Genomic DNA, 25,382 nt, shown 5'->3' with positions numbered 1-25,382 from the left:
ATCCACCTCACACTGCTCCCAATGACTTTGTTTGTTCAATCACTGAATTATGCAGAATTTTTTTGTAAAAATGGTGGAATTCCTCTTTAAAAATATGCAAATGGATTTGGCCATCTTGGAGCAGATCTTTGCTCCAAATACTCAATCAGCAATTTTTTTATTTTGATTTTAGCCAATCTGTGCTGCAATTTTACGTCTCACACAATGTGAGGTAGGTAAGTGCACTCGGGCTATATTTAAATGCAGCGGCTACCAAGACGTCGTTGCATTAAGTATGACTCATTGAACTTAATAGACAGTTATCTCTATGTTATTTAAACAGAAAACTGATTTTTCAATTACAAATTTAGATTGACCGTTTCACCCACCAAAGCGTAAATAATGATATTTACAGTTGTGTCTCTGGATAATAGAAAGTGATGGAAATGTCTTCATTGGCTGCTCTGGCTGGTGTGCATGGATGGATGTGTAAATATGTGCATATACACAAAAAAATCATGCACACACTCACCCCACACACCTGCTCTGTTGATCTCGATGATCTCTTCCTGCGCTAAGGGGCAGTCTCCTCCCATGCTGCCCGAGCCCACCATACCGCCTAGCACGTTACCCATGATCCTGTGCGGCGAGGCGGTGGCCATGGCCAGAGCATCAGGCTTGCAGTAGTTGGGTGAGCCGGGCTGCGGCGCACGAGGGATGTGCTTGTTCTTCTTCTTGGGCAGCTTCTGCTTGGCCATAGCCAGTGAGTAGTACATGCCGAAGTTGTTGACGATGACTGGCACAGGCATGGCGATGGTCAGCACGCCAGCCAGAGCACACAGAGCACCCACTAACATACCTGACCACGTTTCCGGGTACATGTCCCCATAGCCTAGTGTCGTCATGGTGACCACAGCCCACCAGAAGCCGATGGGGATGTTTTTGAAGGCCGTGTGGGCACTGGCCGTGGGGTCCTCGGGGTCCGCACCAATACGTTCAGCATAGTAGATCATAGTGGCGAAGATGAGGACTCCCAGGGCAAGGAAGATGATGAGCAGCAAGAACTCGTTGGTGCTGGCCCGAAGCGTGTGGCCCAAAACCCGCAGGCCCACGAAATGGCGGGTCAGTTTGAAGATTCGGAGGATTCGGACAAATCGCACCACCCTCAGGAAGCCCAGGACGTCCTTGGCCGCTTTGGAGGACAGGCCGCTCAGTGCCACCTCCAGGTAGAAGGGCAGAATGGCCACGAAGTCGATGATGTTCAGCGCGCTCTTAAAGAACTCGGCCTTGTCTGGGCAGAAGATAACGCGGGTGAACACCTCAATGGTGAACCACACCACACAGACGCCCTCAACATAGGTCAGCCAACTGTCCGTCACCACCTCGAACGACACCTCTTCCCGTGTCACATTGCCCACTGTCACGTTCTCAGTCTTGTTATAGATGGTGTTGAAGGCCTCATGCGTTTCCAAGCAGAACGTGGAGATGGAGATGAGGATGAAGAGTAGTGACCCAAAAGCCACATACTGAAAAAGAGAGACAGTGAACGTGTAAGCTTAGTGCATTCACTTTTCAAAAGATTTCCTCTAATGTAATAACACATCCTCTGTACTTGAGAGATTAGAATAAAGAAGACTGAGCAAAAGAGAGAGAGACAGAAAATTTTACATTGCATTAGCACTGAAAGACTTCCTCCAAAATAGGGCTCTACATTAGCTAAATTAGTTACTGAACTAAATGTCAATGCAAGCTTTTAGAAAAAATTGACCCCAGTTTTGTCACAATACCAAATCTGTTGTAATCAATATGATGAAATTCCACAATTCCAATTTGATACCACAGTAAAAGTAGAAATTCCACTAAACACAACCCTTTATTTCTGAACTATTATTATTATAAAAATTCTCAATGACTAGCTATCAAATACTGAACTAGTAAGCTTGAGGCCAAAGCACATACACCAAATATTTTGAAACAATTACCAACACAGTAATAGTTTACAGTGTCCAGAAAATTGAGAAATGCAGAAATTGAGCGACAGGCCCTCCGTTTAGTGATGCAGGCAACAATGTGATGGACTATTCACAGTCAGTAGGTCTTAGAAGAGCACTGAACTCTTTTAAAGAGCCAAAACAAACCATGTTGCACAAACTCAAACCAGCACATCTTTCTGGCTCAAAACAACAACTTCGCTGTTACATTTGACTTTGTTTGTGAAGTATAAGGTTAGTTAATGATAGAGGTGCTATCAGTACTGTGCAGCATGTTTTTCTTATGTGAGTGCAGAATTCTTTAGTTAGTCAAGTTTGTGGTACTGATTTAACTACACCACTACTATAAAACAGAATTGTTACATTTTGCCCAATTTGGTATTGACTTAGCACTAAATTACCAATACTTTTGATGTCCTATGCTGTTTACTTTAAAAATAAGCCCACTGTGTTGAGCTCTATACTTTTCATGATGCACATGATCAGTCCAACAGATTGTAGTATGTTAGCGTAGAGGGGAATACAGCTTCTATTGTTTAATTACTCCAAGAAAGAAGCAGCTTTTTATCACTAAAACCCTTGCAGGAATGTCTGTTCACTCTGTGACCATCTTGACAGTTGTATTCAGTCATATTGGACCAGGCTCTGATATCTTTAAACTGGGAGGGTAACTCTCAAAAATAACAGCCACATCAACATTTCAGAAACACTGCATAGATAGATTAGTGTTTGGCTTTTCCTGCTTGCGTTTGTTTTAGTAAACTGAGATTTATATTGATGGGCAGGGCCTGAAACAGAAGCCAATTTGACTATTAGAACAGCTCCGTTACATTTTTCAAAAGGGGTCTCCTCTTCCTTTATAATGTCTGTTTTCACTGAGTTTAAATCATGGAGGCACTGTGGAGGCAAGAGTAGACGTTTGCTGAAGGGTTGAAAGCACACGTGGAACCAACAACTTGAATATCTTCTTTCTTTCCTACTTAGAACTTGAGATATCAAGACATCATTGCCACTGGATGGATATAACACAACAAAGCAACCTATGCCTCGACACAATATAACACCTCTGGGATACGTCATTTAGAAGAGAGGAAGAAGTGGAAGGAATTAATAAAAAAAGACAGACATAGTGAGATATGTGTGCAAAGGGGTGCCAAATAGGCGGGAATCTGGATGATCAGAGAGGGATACAGAGTGAGATAAGTGTGAGAACCAAAGGGGAGTTACAGGAACATAAAGAATTATACGGCATATATAATATATATAATATACGGCAAATATAGAGCAGACATGAACAGAAGAGTGGGAAGTAAGGTCAAAAAGAAATGAGCAGCACAAGACTGAATATAACAGAGAGAGAGAGGGAGGGAGTAAAAGGAGAAGATGACCACATCAATATTCATAGAGAGTGGACAGAGAACAGCGAAATCAAAACTCAATCACCTTCACTGCCCCTGGAAAGGGCTGGTCATGCAGCGCAGATTAAGTGCTACTTCAGGACAAAATTACACTGTCAGTGTTACTTGACATTCATTTTAGAAAAGATGGACAAAGATCTGGACAAAGATGGTAAAGAAAAAATAATTCATCCCAATGCAGAGCAGTAGTGTACAGGCTGATGATTAGCGTAACTGAACTTAACAGAAATTCTAAATTTTAAAGTCAAAATGCGTTCTGAGTAAAACAGTGACCTACTGGCCAATCAGGGCTTTCTTTATCATACACAGATGCTCCTTACAGGGATTGCAAGAACCAGTTCACAATAACAGAAAATAAAGTTTATGTTGCATCTAATTTAGTGGTTCACCAAAAGAGTGGAGTCACCTTTTGTACCTTTATTCCTGAGAATGTCGAGCTGCTGTTTTTAACATTTGACTGATATCTGGTTAGCCTAATGCTCGTCGCAGCAAGTGATGCATCTAGAACCTCCAGAAGGCCTGATAGTGACTCATAAAAACGTATTATAGATTAAAGGATAATTGGTTAATTCCTTTGTCTCTTCCTAATTATGCTGGTGCTTCATACGATGCGCCAGGCCCTCAGATCAGCTCCTGAAGGCCTAACCAATGGAGAGCTTGCTTGGCTGTATCTACCTACATACTGCAGTAAAAACTGTTTTCTCTTGGCCATCTATAAAATTTGATCTGGTTTCCAAACAAAACCTAACAATGACATGAGAGTATTACTATTTTATTAGCAGAGTTTAAATACACCAAACATTTAGATTCTATTAAATAAAAATGAACTAAAATTACAGACATGTATTTTTCAGCACTAAGCAGACATTAAGACTTCTCTGTTCCGCACTGCCTGATTGAAAAACGCTAAGAGAGGGCTCACTGACACGGTGACAGAAGACAGCCCTGCTGTGATGTGTTTTGAGCCAATGCAGAGGGAATCTGAAACTTAACCTAGCAACAGGCTGCAGACAGAGGGCGCCAGACACAGACAGTTGAAGAGTGCGGGTATGTGTTAATGTGCCATGAAGACCCTGAATGCAGCAGCAACCCTCCTGCCACTGCAAAGAGATGGAGAAAACACCACAGAGAGAGAAAAAGAAGGAAGAAAAAGAAGCAAGATGTTGAGATCCAGCAGAAGCTAAATTTCAGAAGCTTGGTGAATTCAAATAAACATACTAGATTTCGATTAAAGGTTCTTCGAAACAGTTATGATGAAAGAAGAAAAAAAACAGCGAAATATAGAGAGATTGATTATGCATGAGGATGTTATAGTGAGTTATAGAGGAGTGTGTTATGTGCAGTCTCCATTGTGAAAACAGAGATGTGTGTGCTCTGCTGCAGATGGATGTGTATTGATCGGTGTGAGCGTTCATCCTTTATCTAAACCTCTCCTCCTATCACCTACAATCAATACAATCTGTTCATCTCAGCCTGTCTGCTCATGCCAGTGTTCACTCACACACACACACACACACACACACACACACAAAGGCTTGTTTTTATGCAGTGATATGTCCAATATCTGTATTTATATACAGTACTGTGTAAGTCAAAGACCACATTTCTTTTGTAATACATAAGAAATAAAAATAAGTAGTTAATAAGTCAGAAGACAAAAAGGAAAGCTAAAATATGGTGTGCATGTGCAGCTGTGAATCGCCCTGCAAAGCCTGACATAATCATTTAAAGGTCCAGGCATCAGGGCGGATTGGCGAGTCAAATGTTTTTACATATTAATGCCACGTATATAGGCTCAAAAAGAAAGTCCAGCTTGGTGTGTTGGTCTAAAATCAAAATCAACATTAGCTTAATAATATGATGACAAGAGAAGGTAATTTACTCACATCTTTAGACATGTCCTTCATCAAGTTTTGAATCCTCTTTAACTCTTTCAACATGGCTGCAATCATCAGATTAACAATATGTTCAGTGAAAAGACAAACTGGGGATTAATATGGGGTTGTGAAACGCTGATATCGCAGTTGGAGCTGGAGAAAATATTTCACTACAAACTGGCAGATGACTTGACAGAAGAGTGCCTTGACTTCTGGATCCAACATTATAAACATGACAACGGCTTTTATCTGTCTGTTTTACACGCAGCTCCTCTGTCTCCGCACTCTCCTGTTTAGGCGCGTTCATGCATGTCTCGTCACCTTTTTCTCTAATTGGCTGCCGGTTGAATCACTCATTGAGTACATCTCTGACCTTCTCACATTACCAGATCAACCGCACCATCAGTTGCTTCCGACTGAGCACCTGACCTGGAAAATCGGACAAAAAATCCTCTAGTGTGGGCCCAGCGTTAGTGAAAAAAGGGAACAGACCAAAAAAAAAAAAAAAGAACATGTGCAAATCCAACAAAGAAGCTGCTGGTGTTCTCAGAATAGTGGACTGACCTCCTCAGAGCCCAGACCTCAACATCATAGAATGTATTTGGAGACATTTGGTCCTTGCCAGTGTTGGGGTACACACACACACAAAAAATCCATTACAAAGTACTTTTTTCAAACTATAATTACTTTACTTACTACCTCCTGGAGAAAATGCTCATTACTTTCCTGAGTTACTCTCTGAAACCCAAACAACTGGTAAGTACAAGTACAGTTCTGTTAGCTCTTTATTTAGAAAGAAACAGTCAACCACACTAAACTTCAGTTAAAAAGCAAGTCACTGCTCCTGACCTTACTCTCAACAATGCCAGTTATGGTTAATTAAAATGATTAATTTGGCTAATGCTGCTTGAAAAAGTAGAAAGCAGCCACTGGACCAGAAACATCCATCCATCCATCCATTTTTTAAGCCGCTCCTCCCTCAGGGTCAAGGGGGGGTGCTGGAGCCTATCCCAACAGTCTTCGGGCGAAAGGCAGGATACACCCTGGACGGGTCGCTAGTCCATCGCAGGGCAGAGGACCAGAAACAGTTGTCTCTAAATAAAGTTTTTATGATTAATATTTCAAGCTTACAGAGCTGTTTCTGAATGTTCTAGTCTGGTCTGTTTAGGTGAGGTAAAGTCTCTTTATCAGCACAGGGATCTTTTTCCATGAATTTCATTTTGGCTGGATTAGGTGAATTAGGTTCAATTTTATTCCAAATATACCATATATTAATTTCTAATCGTTTTGGATATAAAGGGATTTATTTATGTTTTTTAAAGTAACAGCTGGTGTATAATGGAAAACACATTATTATTTTTCTAATAAATGTGGTATAAATTATAGCACACAAATGTATGAGTAAAACCCACATCCAACCATTTATATCACAAAAAAGTGTCTATAATGCATATTGGAATTAAATCCTTCATAAATACATTAGTGTATGTTTAAATGTGTTGCGGGTAATTCATGTTGTTCTCTTACAAATGTAGAGCAAGTAACGTAATTCTTTTGAACTAAGTAACTGCAATGTGATTACAATTTCAACTGTAACACAGTATGCTGGTTTATTTCAGGATAAATAACCACATTACTGTAACGTGTTACTTAAAGGGCTTAAATGGGTCTTGGAGCAGTCCCTAAAGATGCTTGCAATGGATGGCTCTTTAAAAGAGGCTTCATTGTAAATGAAATGTGGGATATTTTATAAAGAACGTCCACACAATATAAAGATTCTATACAGATTAATTTTCTTTTCCCAGAACCACACATTCGAGTTGAGAACCATTTAGGAGCCTTAATGTTTAAGTGTAGACGTTCACCCACATATGAGCATGCACACACTGACGAGGTTACTTAAACGCTTAAACATTTGACAGAAGAGCCTAAAAAGTCTCATCTTTAAGGACGATTCTCAAATAGCAGCAGGCAGGTCAATCGTCCCCTGACAGATGAGGAGCAGTCAAATGAAGGACTGATGCATCCTGGGAGAATAAACCAATTCCCCAACCCGATTAGCATGAACTAATTTGACGAGCCCATCTCATCTCGGCCTGCCCTCAAAATCCTGATGAAGAGCCGTTTGTGTGTCGATCCAACACACCATCACGGCCAACGTCACTCTCGCACACAAACACTGCTGCTCCACATGCTCACCGGCTCTAGAACTCTCCATACTTGGCTGTATGACACAATGTGAATGTGCATTAGGAATGGAAATAAGCATCAGTGCACTATGATATACCAGTCTGCAGGTGGGGATTACACAGCACTGATTTTGAAGTAGAATTTATCAGAACAATATTTAATAAAATATTCACTGACCAGAACAAAACTCTTGTGCTATCCATGCAGAGGTCTGGGGTTCGGTTCCTGTACCAGGCAAGAATATCGTGCTACACCAATAACAGTCCTTGGGCAACAATAATAACACTACATTCACTTACATTTGTAACATCATTAAACTGTAAGTCACTCTGGATAAGAGCATCTGCCAAATGCATATACATCAACCAGCCACTTCATTAAGCACCTCCTTGTTCCTACACTCTTTGTCCATTTTATCAGCTCAACTTACTCTATAGGAGCACTTTGTAGTTCTACAATTACAGACTGTAGTCCATCTGTAGTCCATCCTTTGACCCTGTTCTTTAGTGGTCAGGACTCCCACAGGACCACCACAGAGCACATACTTTTTAGGTGGTCGATCATTCTCAGTACTCAGTACTCTCAGTACTGATGTGTTAGTGGTGGTGTGTTACTGTGTGTTGCGCTGGTCTGAGAGGATCAGACAGCAGTGCTGCTGGAGTTTTTAAACACCTCACTGTCACTGGTGGACTGGGAATAGTCCACCAACCAAAAATATCCTTTCTTTCCTGTGACCAATGATGAAGGACTAGAGGATAACCAGTGTAGATGTTTCATATGTACCCATATAAGCAAACAATTATTGAGAGAAAAAGAATTCTGGTGCTGCAAGACAGTTTGCCCAGGCTTGGCTGCTGCTATAGTGCCCTCTAGTGTAATGCTCAGAATGTACATCGCGCTTGCGTTGCATCACATCGTGAATGCGCAAAACCATGTCTGCACACCTTGAAGTGTCTGTGTACTTGGGGTGAACCATATTTCTGCCTTAACCCAGTCGTCATTTGTAAGATTCACTGTTGTGAGGAAAGTTTAGAATGAGCTGTCTGATGTATCTAATCTATTTATTCATTGCTGTTGTTGATCCCCCCACCAAACTGCAGGATACATCACTTCTCAGCATTACTATCATTTACAATCATTATCTTCCAATAAGTTTACATAAAAGTCCTGTTTTGTCATATTTGTCAAATGAGTGTATTTTTACTATTCTGAATTGTACCAAACAGATTGAATAAAACTCCAGAAATGACGCACTGAATCGTTTCCTAAACAACTGTAATCTAACTGAATTGTTGTGAGGTCAGAGATTTACAGCTGTAATATGCATGCAGTGTGTGTATGTGTGGTGTACAGCGCAGGCACGGCAGGTTGTTTTTTACCCTTCAGTTCCAGGATGCCTCTCCAGCCTGCATGGAGAGCACAGAGAACATGAGTGTGTTTAAACATTTAAAGGATGAGTGAGGACCAGAGAGAGGCTCCTGAAGCACCAGCCTTAACGCTGCCCCTGAGACACAAAACACATTCTCCACTGCTCTGAGAGCGTCCAGTCCCTCAGCAGATGCACTAAAGCATTTTAGCACCAGTCACGCCACCAAATACCTTTTAAATCAATATTTTTTCAGTGCTTTCAGGAATTGGCTTTTTGTTGCACAGTGCCAAGCACATGATGTTTCAAAATTTCCTCTGGCTGTTACTTCTATCTGCAAATATTTATCCAGAAAACATATTTTATTCATTAATTAACCTCTTATTACCTCTCAAGGTCCATCATGTTTTGCATGCAAAATTTGCTTCTTTAGTTGTCCACTTAAGCTACAAATGCAATATAACAGAAGTTAGATTTTGAGTGACCCAGACTTCCATTCCTTGTTAGCCTCATAGTCCCAGTGCAAAACTAAATAAGCAAACTTCAGACATAAAATGTGCATTGGCTGATTTACTAAGTTTGAGATACATAATGCATGTCTGCACAGATGCCAGACGTGGTTTGAGCCCTTTTGCCTTTAGTGTGTTCCAGTGGCCTCTCGGCCTGCGTGTGTAATAACTGTATTTTGTTTTGCTTCGTTATTGTTCATGATCTGGTTCAGTGAGGCACATTTGTTTCAGGATTGGATCTGATACATGGGTCAGCTCAGATTCCACAAGCCTCGTGGCTATTGAGGTCATTACTCAAAAAAAAGTAATGCATTACTCATTACTCATAAAAAATTAATGCATTACACATTACTAATTACTCATTACTCATAAAAAAGTAATGCATTGCACATTACTGATTACTCATAAAAAAGTAATGCATTACATATTTTCTGCCGTCGCAAAGTAATTTGTTACACTTCAGCACAAACTCTGGTCAAAGTCATGTGATGAGAGGTCAGCTGATACTTGTGTAGGTGTGCACTATTAGTAAATGTGATTACTGGATTTAGGAACAGTAATGTGTTACATTACCACATTACAGACAACTGTAATGTGATTACTTGGTAGTTCATTATCCTAAACACTGATCTTGCGTTTAAGTCACTTTTGTGTTGTTTCATCCTGTGTTATTTTCAGTTTAGTTTACCCATAAGTCACGTCACAGCCACAAAATAAGTGAATTTTTTCAAGCCATCATTCAATAAATGTCATCTGTTACTAAATGTTGAACAGTGCTGCTAATTAGGAGAGAAGAGCTGGTTAGCATTAGCTTAGCTACCGTGATAATAGCTGTGCTCACCACAGAATATTTTTGATTCTGGCTAATTAAAGCACTAACACAAGTTTAGATGATAATAATTCAAATATGAAAAAGTAAAGTCGATCAGCTACCATGGCACCACCCAGCCCATTTTGATCAAGAACAAGTGAAATACATACTTAGGTAGAGACAATAAAACAATAATAATGAAGATGCAGGAAATGAGACAGACAGACAGACAGACAGATAATACAATGAATAAGTACTACATACAATGGCTTATATTGCTTCTAGCTAGAAATGTCTGTATCTCCACTATAAAAGTAGTTTGGCTCTCTAAATGATGACACCACAGACACTGCAATCATTCCAGGCAGAATAAGTGTGAAAAGACCAACACTACTGCTGATGCATCAAGCAGTAGTTTAATAATATTACAAAAAAATAATAAAAATCACAGCATCATCATTTTAAAACTCCAACAATGGCAGAATGGTCAAATACTGCATTTGCATTGTCTAACACAGCCTGAAAGGCATCAGGTTTGATTCAGCAAGCTAATAAAATGTTTATATTGATTATCTTCTACTAAGAAAATCTCTCTTTGTTCAGCTTTTCCAGGAGAAAGAGTTTTTGTCTGCATTAGCTGTTTGGAAAATGTAAGCATCTGCAGAGCTCTCTGAACAGTGGACACAAGCACACAGCAGACCCCAAAGATTTTAGAGATCAATGCACCGCTGTGTCTTACTACTGAACACTGATATTTTGTTGTATCACACAGAACACCTGTGATAAATACAGAGCGGTGCATTCTGTATTGTGAGGAAGTGTTCACGCTAGCATTAGCGTGTCTCTGGAGTCTGAGCTCAGTACAAAACACACAAAAACAGACTGCAGCAATCTTAAGCTCATGCAACCTTCCCTTCAAACAGTACTGCAGTACCACGTCACCACACACCTAATCTAACCAAACCCAAACCTTAAACGGCCCATATCCTACACTTTCCTTGCATTTTTCTCTTGAGGTCCACGTGTGATTGGCTTTTTGTTTCAGAAAATAGCCATTAATTTTTACACAAACATTTTTCAATGTCTTTTTATCTCTTTGTGGTTTTGGTCACTATGTATTTAAGATCACTGTGCATTTGCTATATGCAAATTACCTCTGTTTTGATTGGCTGCACTGTATTGTGCCATGTTCAAAAAGTCCAGGCATGAAACACTCCTTATGAGCTCCGTGTGAATGGTTGGGGCTAAAGTGCTGTAGGCTGAATAGGCAGAGGGGTGCACTGATACAGATAAGGGTGTGGAGTAACGACCTGTAGCTGCACTTATTTACTCGTGCTCATAAATATGCACCAATACCAACACCCAATACCACCTGACATCCTGTAACGTAATGCTACATTCTTAAAAAAGATAGTTCTTCACGGGTTCCTTAGTACAGGGAATGGTTCTATTAAGATTTCACCGCCGCATTTAACCCATCCGTGAAGTGAAACATCACACATGTACTAGTGAGCACTCACACACTAGGGGGCAGTGAGCACACTTGCCCAGAGCGGTGGGCAGCCCTTTCAAGAGCGCCCAGGAAGCAGTTGGGGGTTAGGTGCCTTGCTCAAGGACACCTGAGTCATGTACTGTCGGCTCTGTGGATCGAACCGGCGACCTTCTGGTCACGGATCCCCAATCTCCAGCCCACGACTGCCCCCTAATATATATATAGAGTCAGGCTCGAACGTACTGATGTACTGATCGGCAGTCCATGGAGTTAATGCTGCGCCCCTGGGAAGCTCTTACATTAGTCAGTATAGTATCAGAATCAGTATCAATAACATATCACTGCTGTCGGAACAAAACCGTCTGCTGTCCTTTATATTTTGTGTAAATTTCATGGTGAGTGGACCAAAATAATGGCCAAAAAGTACTTTGAAAAAAAGCTTGATTCCATTGACTTACATTACAAGCAAAGTATGTTTATTCCAAAGTATGTTACCATTTTGGAGATACAAGGTTTTGTTCCACCAGCAGCAAAATACTCAATCTTTTAAAATTTGTCATTGATGCACCACTATTAGTGTCCACATAAGGAATAAACAGGAGTGAATGGTACATTTTGCAACATGTCGTTCATGCCACCTCAAACGTTTACATCAAAAAGAAGGAGATAAATACCATAATAAATAGCCATACCAACAAAATGTTCGTCATTTGGACCTACCACCTTTGCTGTATATGCCACCATCTCCAGCAAACCTGCACTCTTTAGGGAAACTTTTAGGACAGATACGCTATTTGCTGCTCATAATTCAAATGAGCAGTCAAGTCACTGCTGGATAAATGGCTCTATAAATCATTTAGAGTGGGTGTTTATGAATGTCCATATGCCATGGCCTAAAAACAGGAGCGTAGATTTGTGTAGTGGCTGCAGCAAAAGGTAGAGGCTCTGACACACGGCTCAGTTAAACTACAACGGCTGGAAAAGGCTGGAAAACTGCACTGTCTGAACACCGATGGACAAAATATAACCGTGTTAACAGGATGAAATCAAATCAGCTACTTGTTATAATTAATGCAGTTATTAAACACTAGATTTTCTTTATGATTCATGCAGTTCAGTGATCTAAAGGTACTGGTGACACTCAGAAAATGTGACAACTCATCTCCTCTAATGTCTTTACTTCTCTCCATATTTCCGTATTCTGCGCTCTATCATGCACAAAGTCTCACAAGCTAGACTTCTCCCTACCTGCCTTCCTAGTTTAGTGGGTTTCATCACTCAACATGGCTAAGAAACACCTATGTTGATAGGAAGGGGAATTCTGATTTGACATGCAAAGTGACCAATCACAGATGATTGGTTACAAAATTTTTCTACAACAAAAACACACTGATGTGAAACAAAATGGCATGCGTCTGGAAACACACTGAGAAATAGGGCTGCAACAAAATAACTTACTAGCCGAATAATCTATCAATTACTGAAAGAAATAATCGATTATTCAGATTATGAACCACTACATTACCAAATAACTTCTATGTAGCTAGGTTTTAAATGTAGCTTAAGGTTGTTTTATGCATTTGCTAAATAACAGTGGAGACGTATAGATGAACAAAATTTAAGAATTCACTGTTTTAATGAATTTTCCTGCTAATACAAAAGAATAATACTCCAATATATTTGTACTGCTTAAATTTGTAACCAAGGATGTGCAAATTAGCAGCAAGAAAATATAACAAAACTAAGTCAGTTTTCCTTTAATCAGGTAAATAAACAAGTCTAAGTGAATTTAAAGGTTAAATGTAAACAGTGCAGTCTGTGATCTGTGCATTCTGCTGTCTGTCTACAGTCACAGGTCTTGGTTGACTGAAATGGAGGAAAGTCAGTATCTCTCTGTGCTCCTGTGAGAGGTTTGATCTCCTCTGAGAGCAGATATTCACCAGTGCAGAGTAGATGCGCTCTGATGGAGTGGATGGGAAAGTGGCGAATGTGAACAATTTTGTGTAAACACTTCAATTCAAAGGTAACCCTTTGTCCGTGTGTTCACGGAGAAATACCTCCTGAAACTGTTTGTGAGTGAAGGGAAACGTTGGCAGAGAACAGAAAACTGTGGAAACGCTCTCCGGTTGAAGTGGCACAAATCCGATATTTTTGCCCTAATGCGACTCAGATCTGATTTTTTCAGGGGTGTGTGGACATGCATATCTGATCTTATCAAATCTGTCCTGAGCCACTTTCATACGTGGCCCTAGATCGGATACGTTTCCGATTCGTGGCCACGCAACCTTAGTACGAACGTTCAGATCGGAATTCATGGGCTTTTCAGCAAACCTCATTCTGCTTGTTAGTTTCTGCTGATGATGCATGAGATTCATTCATGTGACGTTGAGGATGTGCGCGTGAGGGTCATTTCAGGATGCCGGTTCGTTCACATTAATGGCAGATTTGAGTCACTGACCTAAGCAAGTGTGAACTGCGGTGTCAGAGAGAGATGGGATTTGAGCAAAAAATCGGATTTGAGCAATGAGGCTTGTAATGTGAACGTAGGTTAATATGACGACGCAGTGTTTAAAAATGTTATCTGGAAAGTGAACAGGGTCGCTGTAAATAATAGTTACTTGCTTCTCTGTTCCCTTAACAATACCAGAGAAAAGCATTTTGAAACGGAAACTGTTACAGCTCGGCTCATAACATGTAGTAGGATGGAATTTAACATTAACATTAGCCAACTAGCTCACCAGCACAACTATCGCTGCGTCCCAATACCACACACTTCTGTATTTCACACACTACACTAATGAGTGCACTTCTAATGCTATATGTGCTATTTTTACACAGGATTTAGCGTGTTAGTATGCGGTTTGGGACGAGGCGTATCTTACAGAGATGAATCTTATTCATCCAGTAAGCTAAGGTCAGCTTTACAGTTGAATACAGTTGAGTTTAGCTCACAGACTTAAGGATTTTGTTCTTGAGGCTGCCATCGCGCTGCTGTTGACTCCAGTGAGCGGTAATGTCAAAACCTTCCCAGTGAGCATGAGAAAGACGTGTAATGACGTCACCAACTAATCGACTGCTAAATTAGTTGCCAACTAATTTGGTCATCACTTTTAGTCAACTAAGTCGAATAATCGTTGCACCCCTATTGAGAAATCTCATTTACTAGTTACTAAAGGCTCCAAATAAAACTCTTTAATAACGTTTTCAGCAGTGGTGCAAAGAATTTCACATTTTGTTTTTCAATCTTGCAACGATCTCTCATCCCAAAAGGCTCTTTGTTGCAAAACTGTGTAGAGCAAATGTTTGTTTACTGTGAGACGGCTTAAAACCAGACACAAGCTCTTGCGTACACAGGTTCGTACACTAAATATCAGACTGTCTATGTACTTTGGCGGCAAAGTGTCTGAAGCTGAGAGTATTGTAACATCACTCCTCTCCTCTGTTGGCTCAGGCTCTCTGCATCTCCTGTCATAACCTTTCATGTTTTTTTTTCTTTTTTACTCATGAATAATGGACTGATGTGTAAACACGGCATGTCCAGCCAACTCACCATTAGCTGGAAACAGAGCCTGACCGCTCTGGCATAAAAACGCACTCAGCACAATCCTCACAATCGCTGTGTTGCTCTAAAGCAAGGCCGTGCAAAGAGATGCATATGAAACAAATGACTGTTTGTCATCAACAGAATCGATTCATGAGAAACTGTTACACAGCTAATATTTTAACTCTTAGTGTAGGAACCACTTTGCTTTAGCACAGAAGAATTTTGATTTGTACAATTATGTATACATTTCTGCTGCTTTGGCTTTTTGGTAACAAAACGGTAGTATGTGCAGGCCACACCCTTTTTAGTTTAGTGACTTATAGCTCCTGTGCTTTCTTTTTAATTAGGTTGGTCTTAGTCTTGTGGCCACACCATAAGCATGCTATATGAATAACTTTCCATTAACATCCCATAATGTATCTCATCGGCATATCTTTGGTTTCAGTCTAACTGGACAGTCCTAATCTTGGGTAAAAGATAACTGTGCAAGCATAATCCGATCTAACAGGTTACCTTATCTGTCTGTCTGTCATCCACTCATACATTATACTGAAGGGACAATATATCTCTGCTGTGGGAAACAAAACCTTGTATCTCCAAAACGGTAACTTTACAAGAGAAGGAATCATTTTGGGTCGTTTCTTTTGGTCCATTCATCATAAAATTTACATACAATGTAAAGAGTAATGGGTATTTTCACATTATGTCAAAAACTGACTTTCTTCTGATACGTAAAAATGTGAATTTTGCTGAATGCAGCATAGAATAGGCAGGGGATGAAACAGGATATTATTGATTATCATGATGTTTCCCTGTCCGCTGGTGCACGGTGATGTCATCAAAATTTGGATGATGTTTTAGAGGTGGGGCAAAAGTCAACACAATTCAATACAAGATTACAGAGAAACAAGTATTTTGTCTTTCAAATGACGTGATGAATCATGTTCAATATGATCAGGTAACTGAAGTTAAAAGGTAAAAAAGGTGTTTTTCTTTATTTTTAGAAATACACCAGTAGAAAGGGGGAGGAAATAAAGGAGAGGAAGAGGGACAGAGTAAAGGGAAAAGAAAGAATAAAAAACGAATAATATAAGAGTACAGTGAAGTGTAAGTGGAAAGAGGAAGAGAGCTTCAGACAGCAGATCAAAACACAGTATTACTGCCAATTAGCCTGCATGGAAGAAGCTCAGTACAGACAGCTCAGCACTCAGAGCCAGATAATGTATAACTGACCCAACTCAGAAGAGAGAAAGCATGATTAAGCACTACAGACTAGACGCTCAACAAAAGTCCACAGCTCATGAAACCAAGTGAGAGAGCAGTGACTCCATCGCATTACCCAGGCGCACGAGTAGGAGTTTAACTCCCAGCGATACAGCATCCTATCTGCTAGTACCCTTAAAGCACAGCAGAGGCCTCGCTGAGATATGTTCAGCACAATGTGATGACTATAGCCCCACTGCTGTGATAACAAACACAAAGAACGGAGTCTGAACTCTGAAGGCCGCAGCACAATGACCAAAAAATAAAAAAAACATTTTAACCCTGCGTTCACACCAGGAACGAATTTTTGCCCCTTGTCACCTAAATCACTCATGCATGTGTGCATTTCTGAACTCCAACTGACCGTTAGCTATCTTATTTTCACTGACGCCAAGCACAAATCAGATGCCTTCCAGCTGAAAATAAAAATCCTGATGAGAAATCGATTGTGTTTATTTAATCCCTGTGTCTGTGCAGTCAGTAAGTGAGGAAAACAGTATTTGGGATACTTGTCTATTTTTGACGAAAGCACGGACTATTCCATCTCTTGTAGGAACAATTATCTAGGAAGCAAAAACAGAGCATAGTGTTCTACAGTGGCGGAGATAAAGCTAAAGTTCAATTCCGCTCAACTTCGTCGCATCGCCAACGTTCGTGCTGCCTCCCATCACCGCACATCACCAGCTCTCATTGATTATAAATGATCTCCGGCTGCTTTGTCGCATCGCATCGCTGCTGGTGTGATCGCAGGGTAATGGACTTTACCTATGTTTTTCACATTTTTCAGTGTTCGAATTTAGTTAGACATGCTACATGCAGTATTAGCAGCACTAAGAGATCCTCTGCGTTTGGTAACAGTTATAGCTCCATGTTGACGCTTTGCTACTTTTACAACATTTTACACCAGTGTAAACGGAGGAGGATTGAACTCCAATGTGGGGAATAGGGATTAGGAACCGTTTCTATTCTATTTCATAGTGTTTTATACAGAACTTCAATTTAGGGAAATCGTGATTAAAGGTCCATTTCTGTTCACTATAGTATTATTCTATATAGCGCCCCAGTGTAGAGAATACTAATTAAAAGGCCATTTCTGTACCTTATAATAGTGTTATATATATATATATATATATATATATATATATATATATATATATATATATATATATATATATATATATATAGCACTCCAAAGTAGGAAATAGTAATTAGGGACCACATCTGTTCACCTATAACAGTGTTCTACACGATGCTCTTATAGGAACAGTGATTAGGAGACCATTTATGCTCCCTATAGCAGTGTTCTATGTAGTGCATGTCATCATGATTAGGGGACATTTCTGTTCACTATAATAGTGTTCTACATGGTGTTCCCATGTAGGGAATAGTGATTAAGGACTGTTTCAGATGTAATACATCAGTCATCTATACAATATTTTCTTTTTATTGTATTATATAAACTGTAACATGTGAATGAAGGAGGAAACCCATTCACATGTATGTGAGTGATGTTATGTATACTGTCTGAGGTCACAGGATGTGAAGGACTGCAGCATTAGCTCTTATTTTCACCCCGGAGCATGTGTTGCAGAAGTACTGGTACTTTGGAGTGTGTGTGTGTGTGTGTGTGCTCAGTCAGAGCCGCAGGCTTGTTTTAGATTGCGTACTCTGGGTGAGGAAAAAGTTTACTGCACTGCTCTGACTGCAGTGCTGTTATGCTGGTGTGTGTATAGTGAGTGAGAGAGAAGGAGAGAGAGAGCGACAGAACGAGAGAAAAAAAGAAGGGAGGAGGGGTATGCAGTGGGTTGGGGTGGGAGGAGTGCAGCAGAGATGGTTTGGAGAGGTGTAACGAGTGAGCTGGGCTGAGCGGCTGGGACAGTGCCCTCTGTCTGCGACAGGTGGTAGTGCAGGTCTCTGAGGAACAGCAGAGCAAAGCTAAAACCTGCCTCCTCTCCCCATTCAGAGCTTCCATTACTGCCTTCTGCTGCTGCCCTACACCCGGGAGCTGCTCTATTCATATCACATACACCACACAGAGACAGAGAGAGAGAAAGAGAAAGAGAGAGAGAGAGAGAGAGAGAGGGGGAGAGAGAGATTCCCCTACTAAACAGCAAAGCACTGCACCATATGACTAGAAAAGCATTAATACTCACATTATACAGTACACAGACTATTCTATTTTACATACAGGAGATGACGCTGATCCAATCGGGGTGGTATCGGGCTGACTGCAACAGAAAATGGTGGATTGGATATTGGAGAGAAAAAAGAATCCAATCATTCAATCCAATCTTAAGAGAAGCGCTTCAATTAAAATAGCTCATTTTAAAGTGTAGTAGCTTTAAAAGAAAACAAAAAACAGCAATTATCTCAAGGTTTCAACATCAGTCTCAGTATTGGACAGAAAAAAAATCAATAGTGTGCCATCTCTAATGCATACCAGAACTCTCCACCAGCGTTATACTGAGGCCTGAATCTGAACCATGCACACGACTGTGTCCTAATCAGACCAGGTCTGGACGAATAAAGAAAATCTGAAATGCAAACCGGACTCAAACCCACTACCACTGCTCCTGAACAGACCCAGCACATTACTATCATACCTCTACCACTAACATTCAGGCTTTCCTCCATTCTTACTTTAAACTGCATTGTATTGGAATGCACGCAATGACATTTGCTCAAGTCCAGACAAACAGGACCAGATATTCTCAGTATGGCCACCAGCTCTTTCATTTATAAAACATGTACAACATTTTCTTGCGCAAAAGAAGGAAACCAACTAAAAACAAAATCCAACTAAAAACAAAAAAGAAATGTTCCAGTTAGTTTTGCGCAGTGGCAGCCATGCACGCATGAAGAAGCAGTTTTTCACCGCTTCTTTGAGGCAGTGTGTCCCTATAATCATAAACAATACAGCTTACAGAATAGGAATAATCTGAGAAAGTGCACAAAATGTTCATAGGATTTTTTCTTTAAAAACGACAAAAAAGAAACGTTTTGTAAGATATGAATGATCAACCCAAAACCAGTCAGGCTATGGTCAGGCAGCACAACTCTAATATGTACACAGAGAAAAAGCAAGAAATACAAAAAGAATGCGCACATACAGCCATATGCAAAAGTTACATTACATTACATTTACATTTAGCAGACGCTTTTATCCAAAGCGACTTACAAATAATGTTGGTGCAAATTACATGCTGTGTTGATTTTCTAAGTGAAAATACATTTTCACATCCTCCACAGAGAACACACTTAAATATGCAAATCTTTAAGCACGGTTTCCATTTATTTGTTGAGTATAATGAACTGGATAAAAAACGTATACATAGAATGTGGCATTTTTCAATTTGACTACCTTTATACAGGCCATATTGTATGCTTTACATTTCCACAATATCTTAGATTGGGTCAATGAATAGCAAGTGTGTGTTAAAATATACAGAAGTGTGTTCTCTGCAGAGGATGTTTACTTATGCTCACTAAGAAAATCACATAGGTCACTTGAGCAGGGGTGCACAAACCTTTGCATAAGACTACACATACCAACCCAGTATTCTAGGTATTAGTGTTCAATAAAAACCTTTTTGCTGTACAAAATTTAATTACTTAATTAACTCTTACAGGTATGTGAATATACAAATAAGTCCAAAACATCTTTCATGTGTACTCAAAAACATAGAACACCCAAAACTGGAAAAAAAGGAAAACTGGTGATGCCAAAAGCTGTGACATGTGAGGCCAGTGAGAACAGATTGGAAAAAGAGCACGTGGGTCATGTTGCTCTTTCTGCTGACACGAGATGGAGTCCAAAGCAGGCTGAGAACAGTACCGCACTGTGTAAGCATGCTAACGGGATGTAGGACACATGGGGCTATTTGCAGAGCGGTCACCTGCGGCGTGAAAGGTCACGTCTGCCGCCGCCGAAACACCTGGTCCAGGAGCTCCTCCTGATGCATGATTACTCAGCTCCAACCACAAAACCTCACAAGCCTCAGGGGAAAGCATAGAGCAAAACACAACTCAGGCCAGAGTTGTGCTGATACTACGATTAATCGTGAAACGATTCTATTATTCACAGTTTTACACTGATATTTACTGACATCAATATCGCTGATTATGATCTGATCACAGGCTTTTAGTAAACGATAAAACGCAATACGAAGTCTTAAATTTAAATTCTAGTACGAATCAGTCAAACGGGTCCATAGGTGGTGCCGACCCCAGACCTGAACCTAAAGGTTGGAAGTACACTGGCCTAAAAACAGCATTACTGAGAGCCTCAACATGCTCAGAGGAGACTGCTAAGTTGTGCAGTAGGGGTGTAAACAACTGTTTGTAGACAAACCAACTGATTAAACAGGCAGAATCAGCCACACAGGCCCTCTGTACATATAATTAGTGATCTCTGATCTAAAGCACATTCAGGGTGCCCTTCAAAAAGAAAAATTGGTCAGTCTCAACTGTAAATGTAAACAGTCACTCAGAGTGCTCTGATGAGTAATGGTTCATCGCAGAGACACATACAGGCTTTCATTTCTCTATAATGGTGGTTTTATATATTAATTATAAAATTTTTTCCTCTGTTTGTTTTGCTCTTGTTGTGTTTTGGTTTTGTAATCTGGTGTTGACCAGAGGAGGATGGGTTCTCCTTTTGAGTCTTGCTTCTTCTCAAAGTTTCTTCCTCTTGTTCTTGGGGAGTTTTTCCTTTCCACTGGCGCCATTGGTGATGCTCATGGAGGCTTAGACACAGATTTTCTCTAGAGCCTGCTTTAAAAAGTGCTACACAATAAACCTTGACTTGAAATAATTGTGCTTGAATTAACCGTTTTCTGTGATGTCACAAAAAAACAGATATTTACATATATCCATCTATTTAGCCTACGGCAGTTTAGCCCTGCCACTCGTGAAAGTAGAGGAGGCAATGGATAGGGCAAGATGGAGGCAGATGATCCGCTGTGGCGACCCCTAAAGGGAGCAGCCGAAAGAAGAAGAAAGAGTTTAGCCCTGCCCACTGCTGCCGAAGTTATAAGGAGTGTTTCATCCCAGACTACTTTTTGAACAAGGTGCAACATAGGGCAGCCAATCAAAACAGAAAAAAATTTACATAAATTAGTCTTAAAAGCCACAATAGCCTGTTTAATTATAAGGACAAAGAGAGGTTGGAAATGGTCACGTAAAAATGAATTTTGACTGTTTTTGGTACATAAACCCACACATATGTTCTAAATTGCCCTCAGAGTAAAAAAGAAAAGAAAAATGTAGGATATGGGCTCATTAAGCATTTTAGAGTCGCCTCATAAAAATGCATCATTTCACAAGCATGGGAAAGATCATTAAAAGGCTCATGAGTGACAACATACAAACAAGTCTGAGGTGAGATCCTCCTCAAATTCTCCTCTCACACTCCCAGTCTGAAATCACTGAATCTGTGACAGCACTTGTTAACACATTATTAGAGGCTATTTATAACAGCGTCATTAAGCAGACAAGTGTGTCAGGACACTAGGTAATATCCCAGAGTCTCGATATGGCTGTTATGACACATTGCAGATTGTACTGTGACATTTCTTCAGGGATCTTTCACTGGTAGGTCTGTCACAATGCTGCCACTGATGCGGGTCATTCGGCCAGCCAAAAAAAAAAAAAAAAAAAAAAATGGGAAGGGCTGAGCATTTCCGCAAATGTCATGTTGACAAAAGACAGGTGGACTGAAAGCGGAAGTATAAAAAGAAGAACAGAATCTAGAAAAAAATTCCAGCAAAATAAATGAGAAACTGTGAATTTCTAATCAAGACCAAATGTTGTGGATTGCCTGGATGCTTTGGATAAGCAGCAAGGCTTTAAAGGTCAGGACCCACAGGTTTCCTGGCGTTTCTCACTTGGTGCTTATGTTGCAAATGAGACGATCATTACTGCTGTGAATAACGGATCGTAAAACAGTCCAAATAGAGATTTCAAGCTTTCTAAATCACTATATGGCTGGACAATTTGATGGATAAAACTGATGCAAAAAACTGAACAATTCAACAGACGTGTGCCGGGACAGTGACCTAGATAAGTTTAATATAACTAACTTGAGGGAGATTTCCACATAAGTACATAAGCACATAAATTCAAAGCAAACTAATTTAATATTCTGTTTATTTTGTCACCTTGTATGAACATTTTACTTTTTCTGACCATTCTCACTGCATATGCAAGTAAAAATCATACGGCACACTTCATAATCATTCAACAATACATAACATAGACATCATACACTACAATGACCTTAAGATGGATGCATTACAATGCATGAGGTTACAGAGGACTAGCTTTTAAACAGTGATTTCAAACTTTTGAACGGTACTGCACAGTAATGTGCAAAAGTCAGAGACCCTTCATTTATTTCGTTTCTATTTTTCATTTCAAGTACAAGTTATGGATTTTTCAGGAGACGTTTTTGGTATTAGATAAGATAACTCACTTGAGGAAGGGAGAGTAAAAGGAAAACAAATGAAAATATAGCAGCTTCCAAAAGTAAAAGACACTAACAACCATGCAAGACCACATAGACCACCAAAACTGTCCCCATCAGACCACAGTACCTAAATTTGCAACCAAAGTGTAAGACTAAACCATGGAGGAGTGAAAAAAAAAACTGAAAGTAAGTCTCCTGAAAAGAATCGTAGCTACAATAAAGACACGATAAATAGCAAAAAACATATTTAGTTCTTGAGGATTCTGTATTTTTTTTCCTGTGACATGGAAAAATGAATAACATGCACATTCACAGTGATACAGAATGTGCACTGACACAGTGCAAAAGGCACTCAGCTCTTAGTAATGCTGCCTTGCCTGCTCACTAACCTCCAACACCACAGGCTACTCTCAGAGTGAACTCGTCTCTGCCGTTATCCACGCTAAATGAAAACCTGTCTGTATATCTGTTTCACAGCAGAGCCATTCATACTATAGGAGGATTCCCCGACCTCCATCAGCATCCATTACACTCTTACAGGACCGATCAGAAACACACCCACACAAACGCCAACACACAGGCAAACACTCACTGACACATATAAGCACAAACCACCAACACAGACACCAACACACAGCACACAGGCATCAGAGGCAGAGATACAAACACACACACAGTGATTTGGTTATTGTTTAAAAAATGTAAAGTTTTCCATTTTCAAAATATACTGATCCACACCAAAAGCATTTATCAAAATCTCTCCATGTCACTGCAAAGGTGATTATTTAGGTGAAAAACAGAGTGGTGGAGAGAGTTTAATTATAAATCAGTGGATTAAACCATTCGACTAACCATGTTCTACTACACAGTTATACTGCACATGTTCCACCTAGACTCTGTAGACCATGGAACAAGTACAGGAGCTTTATGGGTACATACAGAGTTTGGTTTGGTAGATAATGTAATGTGTTATGGATGCATGTTTGTGAGGCAAAAGAAAGAGAGAGAGAGAGAGAAAGAGAGAGAGAGAGAGAGAGAGAGAGAGAGAGAGAGATAGGGAGAGAGATACACAGGAGATACTACTGTATTGCCTGGAGCTCTCTCTCTCTGTTCACCTTATTCTCTTTGACTATTTTTTACCCTTCTCTCTCTCCCCTTGCTGCACCATAATGGCATGGACCAGCAAACACCAAAGGTCTAAGAGAGAAGGAGAGGAAGAAAAAAACGAACAGAGAGAGAGAGAGAGAGAGAGAGAGAGAGAAAGAGAGAGTGTGCAAGATAAATGAAATAGGGAGGAGAGGAGGATGTATGTGAAAAATGCAGTGGAGAGTAAGGAGATTTGGAGGAGGGAAAAGAGGAAGATAGGGACAGACAGAGAGCAAGAAAGAGAGAGAGGGCAAATAAAAAGAAAGGGGAGGAGAGAAAGAGGAGAAGGTGGGATGAGTAGAGAAAAAAGAAATGGGGAAGGGATGGAAAAAAGAAAAAGAAAAGAAGATAGAAATGGTAGATAGATTATTGGCAGAAAGATGGATAAAAAACAGAAAGAAAGAAGCAGAGAAAGAGACTGGGAGAGAGACAGAAAGAAGGGGGCAGAGAGAAACAGACAGAGAGAGAAACAGAGGAGGAGAGAGAGAGAGAGAGAGAGAGAGAGAGAGAGAGAGAGAGAGAGTGAGGGGGGGTGCTCTTAAAGGTGTGTGAGGATCAGTGCTACGCTTTGTGAGAGTCACACACCAGCCAAATGCTGCTCGCTCTGGCTCCTGAACTGAGCTAAGGCCACACCACAGCGCTGCCAAATAGTGATCCCCCATCTAGGCAGTGTGGTGCAGAGGGGAGGAAAATTCCACCGAGAGCAGAATGTGTCACAGCACGCGCACACACACACGCGCACACGCGCACACACACACACACACACACACACACACACACACACACACACAGCTCCACTGCATTAGCAGAGTGTAAGCTGAAACCAGTGCAGGGGAGCAAAACTGCAGACAGAGCGCAGCACAAAAGCGCAGAGGAGGAAGGGAGGCATGCACTCGTTCATTCACCGTACGTCTGCAAAGTCATTTAACCTCACCGCCAGAATATAAACCAAAATCAATACGTACTCATAGCCTGAACGCAGCACAAAACCAATCAACACGTGCTGCGTTTGGACAAGCAGGGTGCTATGAGTTATGTGCATGTGCGCAAGTATGATGTCATTACGGAAACACTTGTCTTATTGATCACCGGCAGTGCTGAGAGTGCATGTACTGTGAGGTCAAAAATCACAGACCATCCTTTGTTCTTAAGATTTCAGTCAAAACAACCATTAAGTACAAATTATTCATTTTTCTAATTAGAGCAAATAAGACGAATGCAGGAAATGCAACTACACCATACCAATGCAGTTCAATTTTTTCAGACTGATGATGATACCACACCTAGTATCCGACTACATTTTAAAGTAGTTGAGGGTGTAAATGAGTGA

General features: G+C 40.4%; 1 protein-coding gene across 19 annotated transcripts in view; it reads right to left on the bottom strand.

Moving 5' to 3' along the window:
• Nucleotides 1-25,382, bottom strand: part of kcnc3a (potassium voltage-gated channel, Shaw-related subfamily, member 3a) — a 109,883-nt gene that overhangs the window by 39,522 nt on the left and 44,979 nt on the right. For 15 of the 19 annotated variants that reach the window (XR_005131432.1, XR_005131433.1, XR_005131436.1 and 12 more), the window contains exon 3: nucleotides 512-1,505. Coding sequence is in view for 14 of the 19 variants with exons in the window: in XM_037544938.1 (XP_037400835.1) it covers nucleotides 512-1,505 (994 nt within the window). In the remaining 5 variants the exon portion in view is untranslated. The remainder of the gene's footprint in view (nucleotides 1-511; nucleotides 1,506-25,382) is intronic. The other 4 variants (XR_005131434.1, XM_037544937.1, XM_017697478.2 and 1 more) reach the window with 1 other exon arrangement.

The sequence above is a fragment of the Pygocentrus nattereri genome, chromosome 14 (genome assembly GCF_015220715.1).
Source record: "Pygocentrus nattereri isolate fPygNat1 chromosome 14, fPygNat1.pri, whole genome shotgun sequence".
NCBI lineage: Eukaryota > Metazoa > Chordata > Actinopteri > Characiformes > Serrasalmidae > Pygocentrus > Pygocentrus nattereri.
This window is presented reverse-complemented; position numbering and strand designations above follow the sequence as displayed.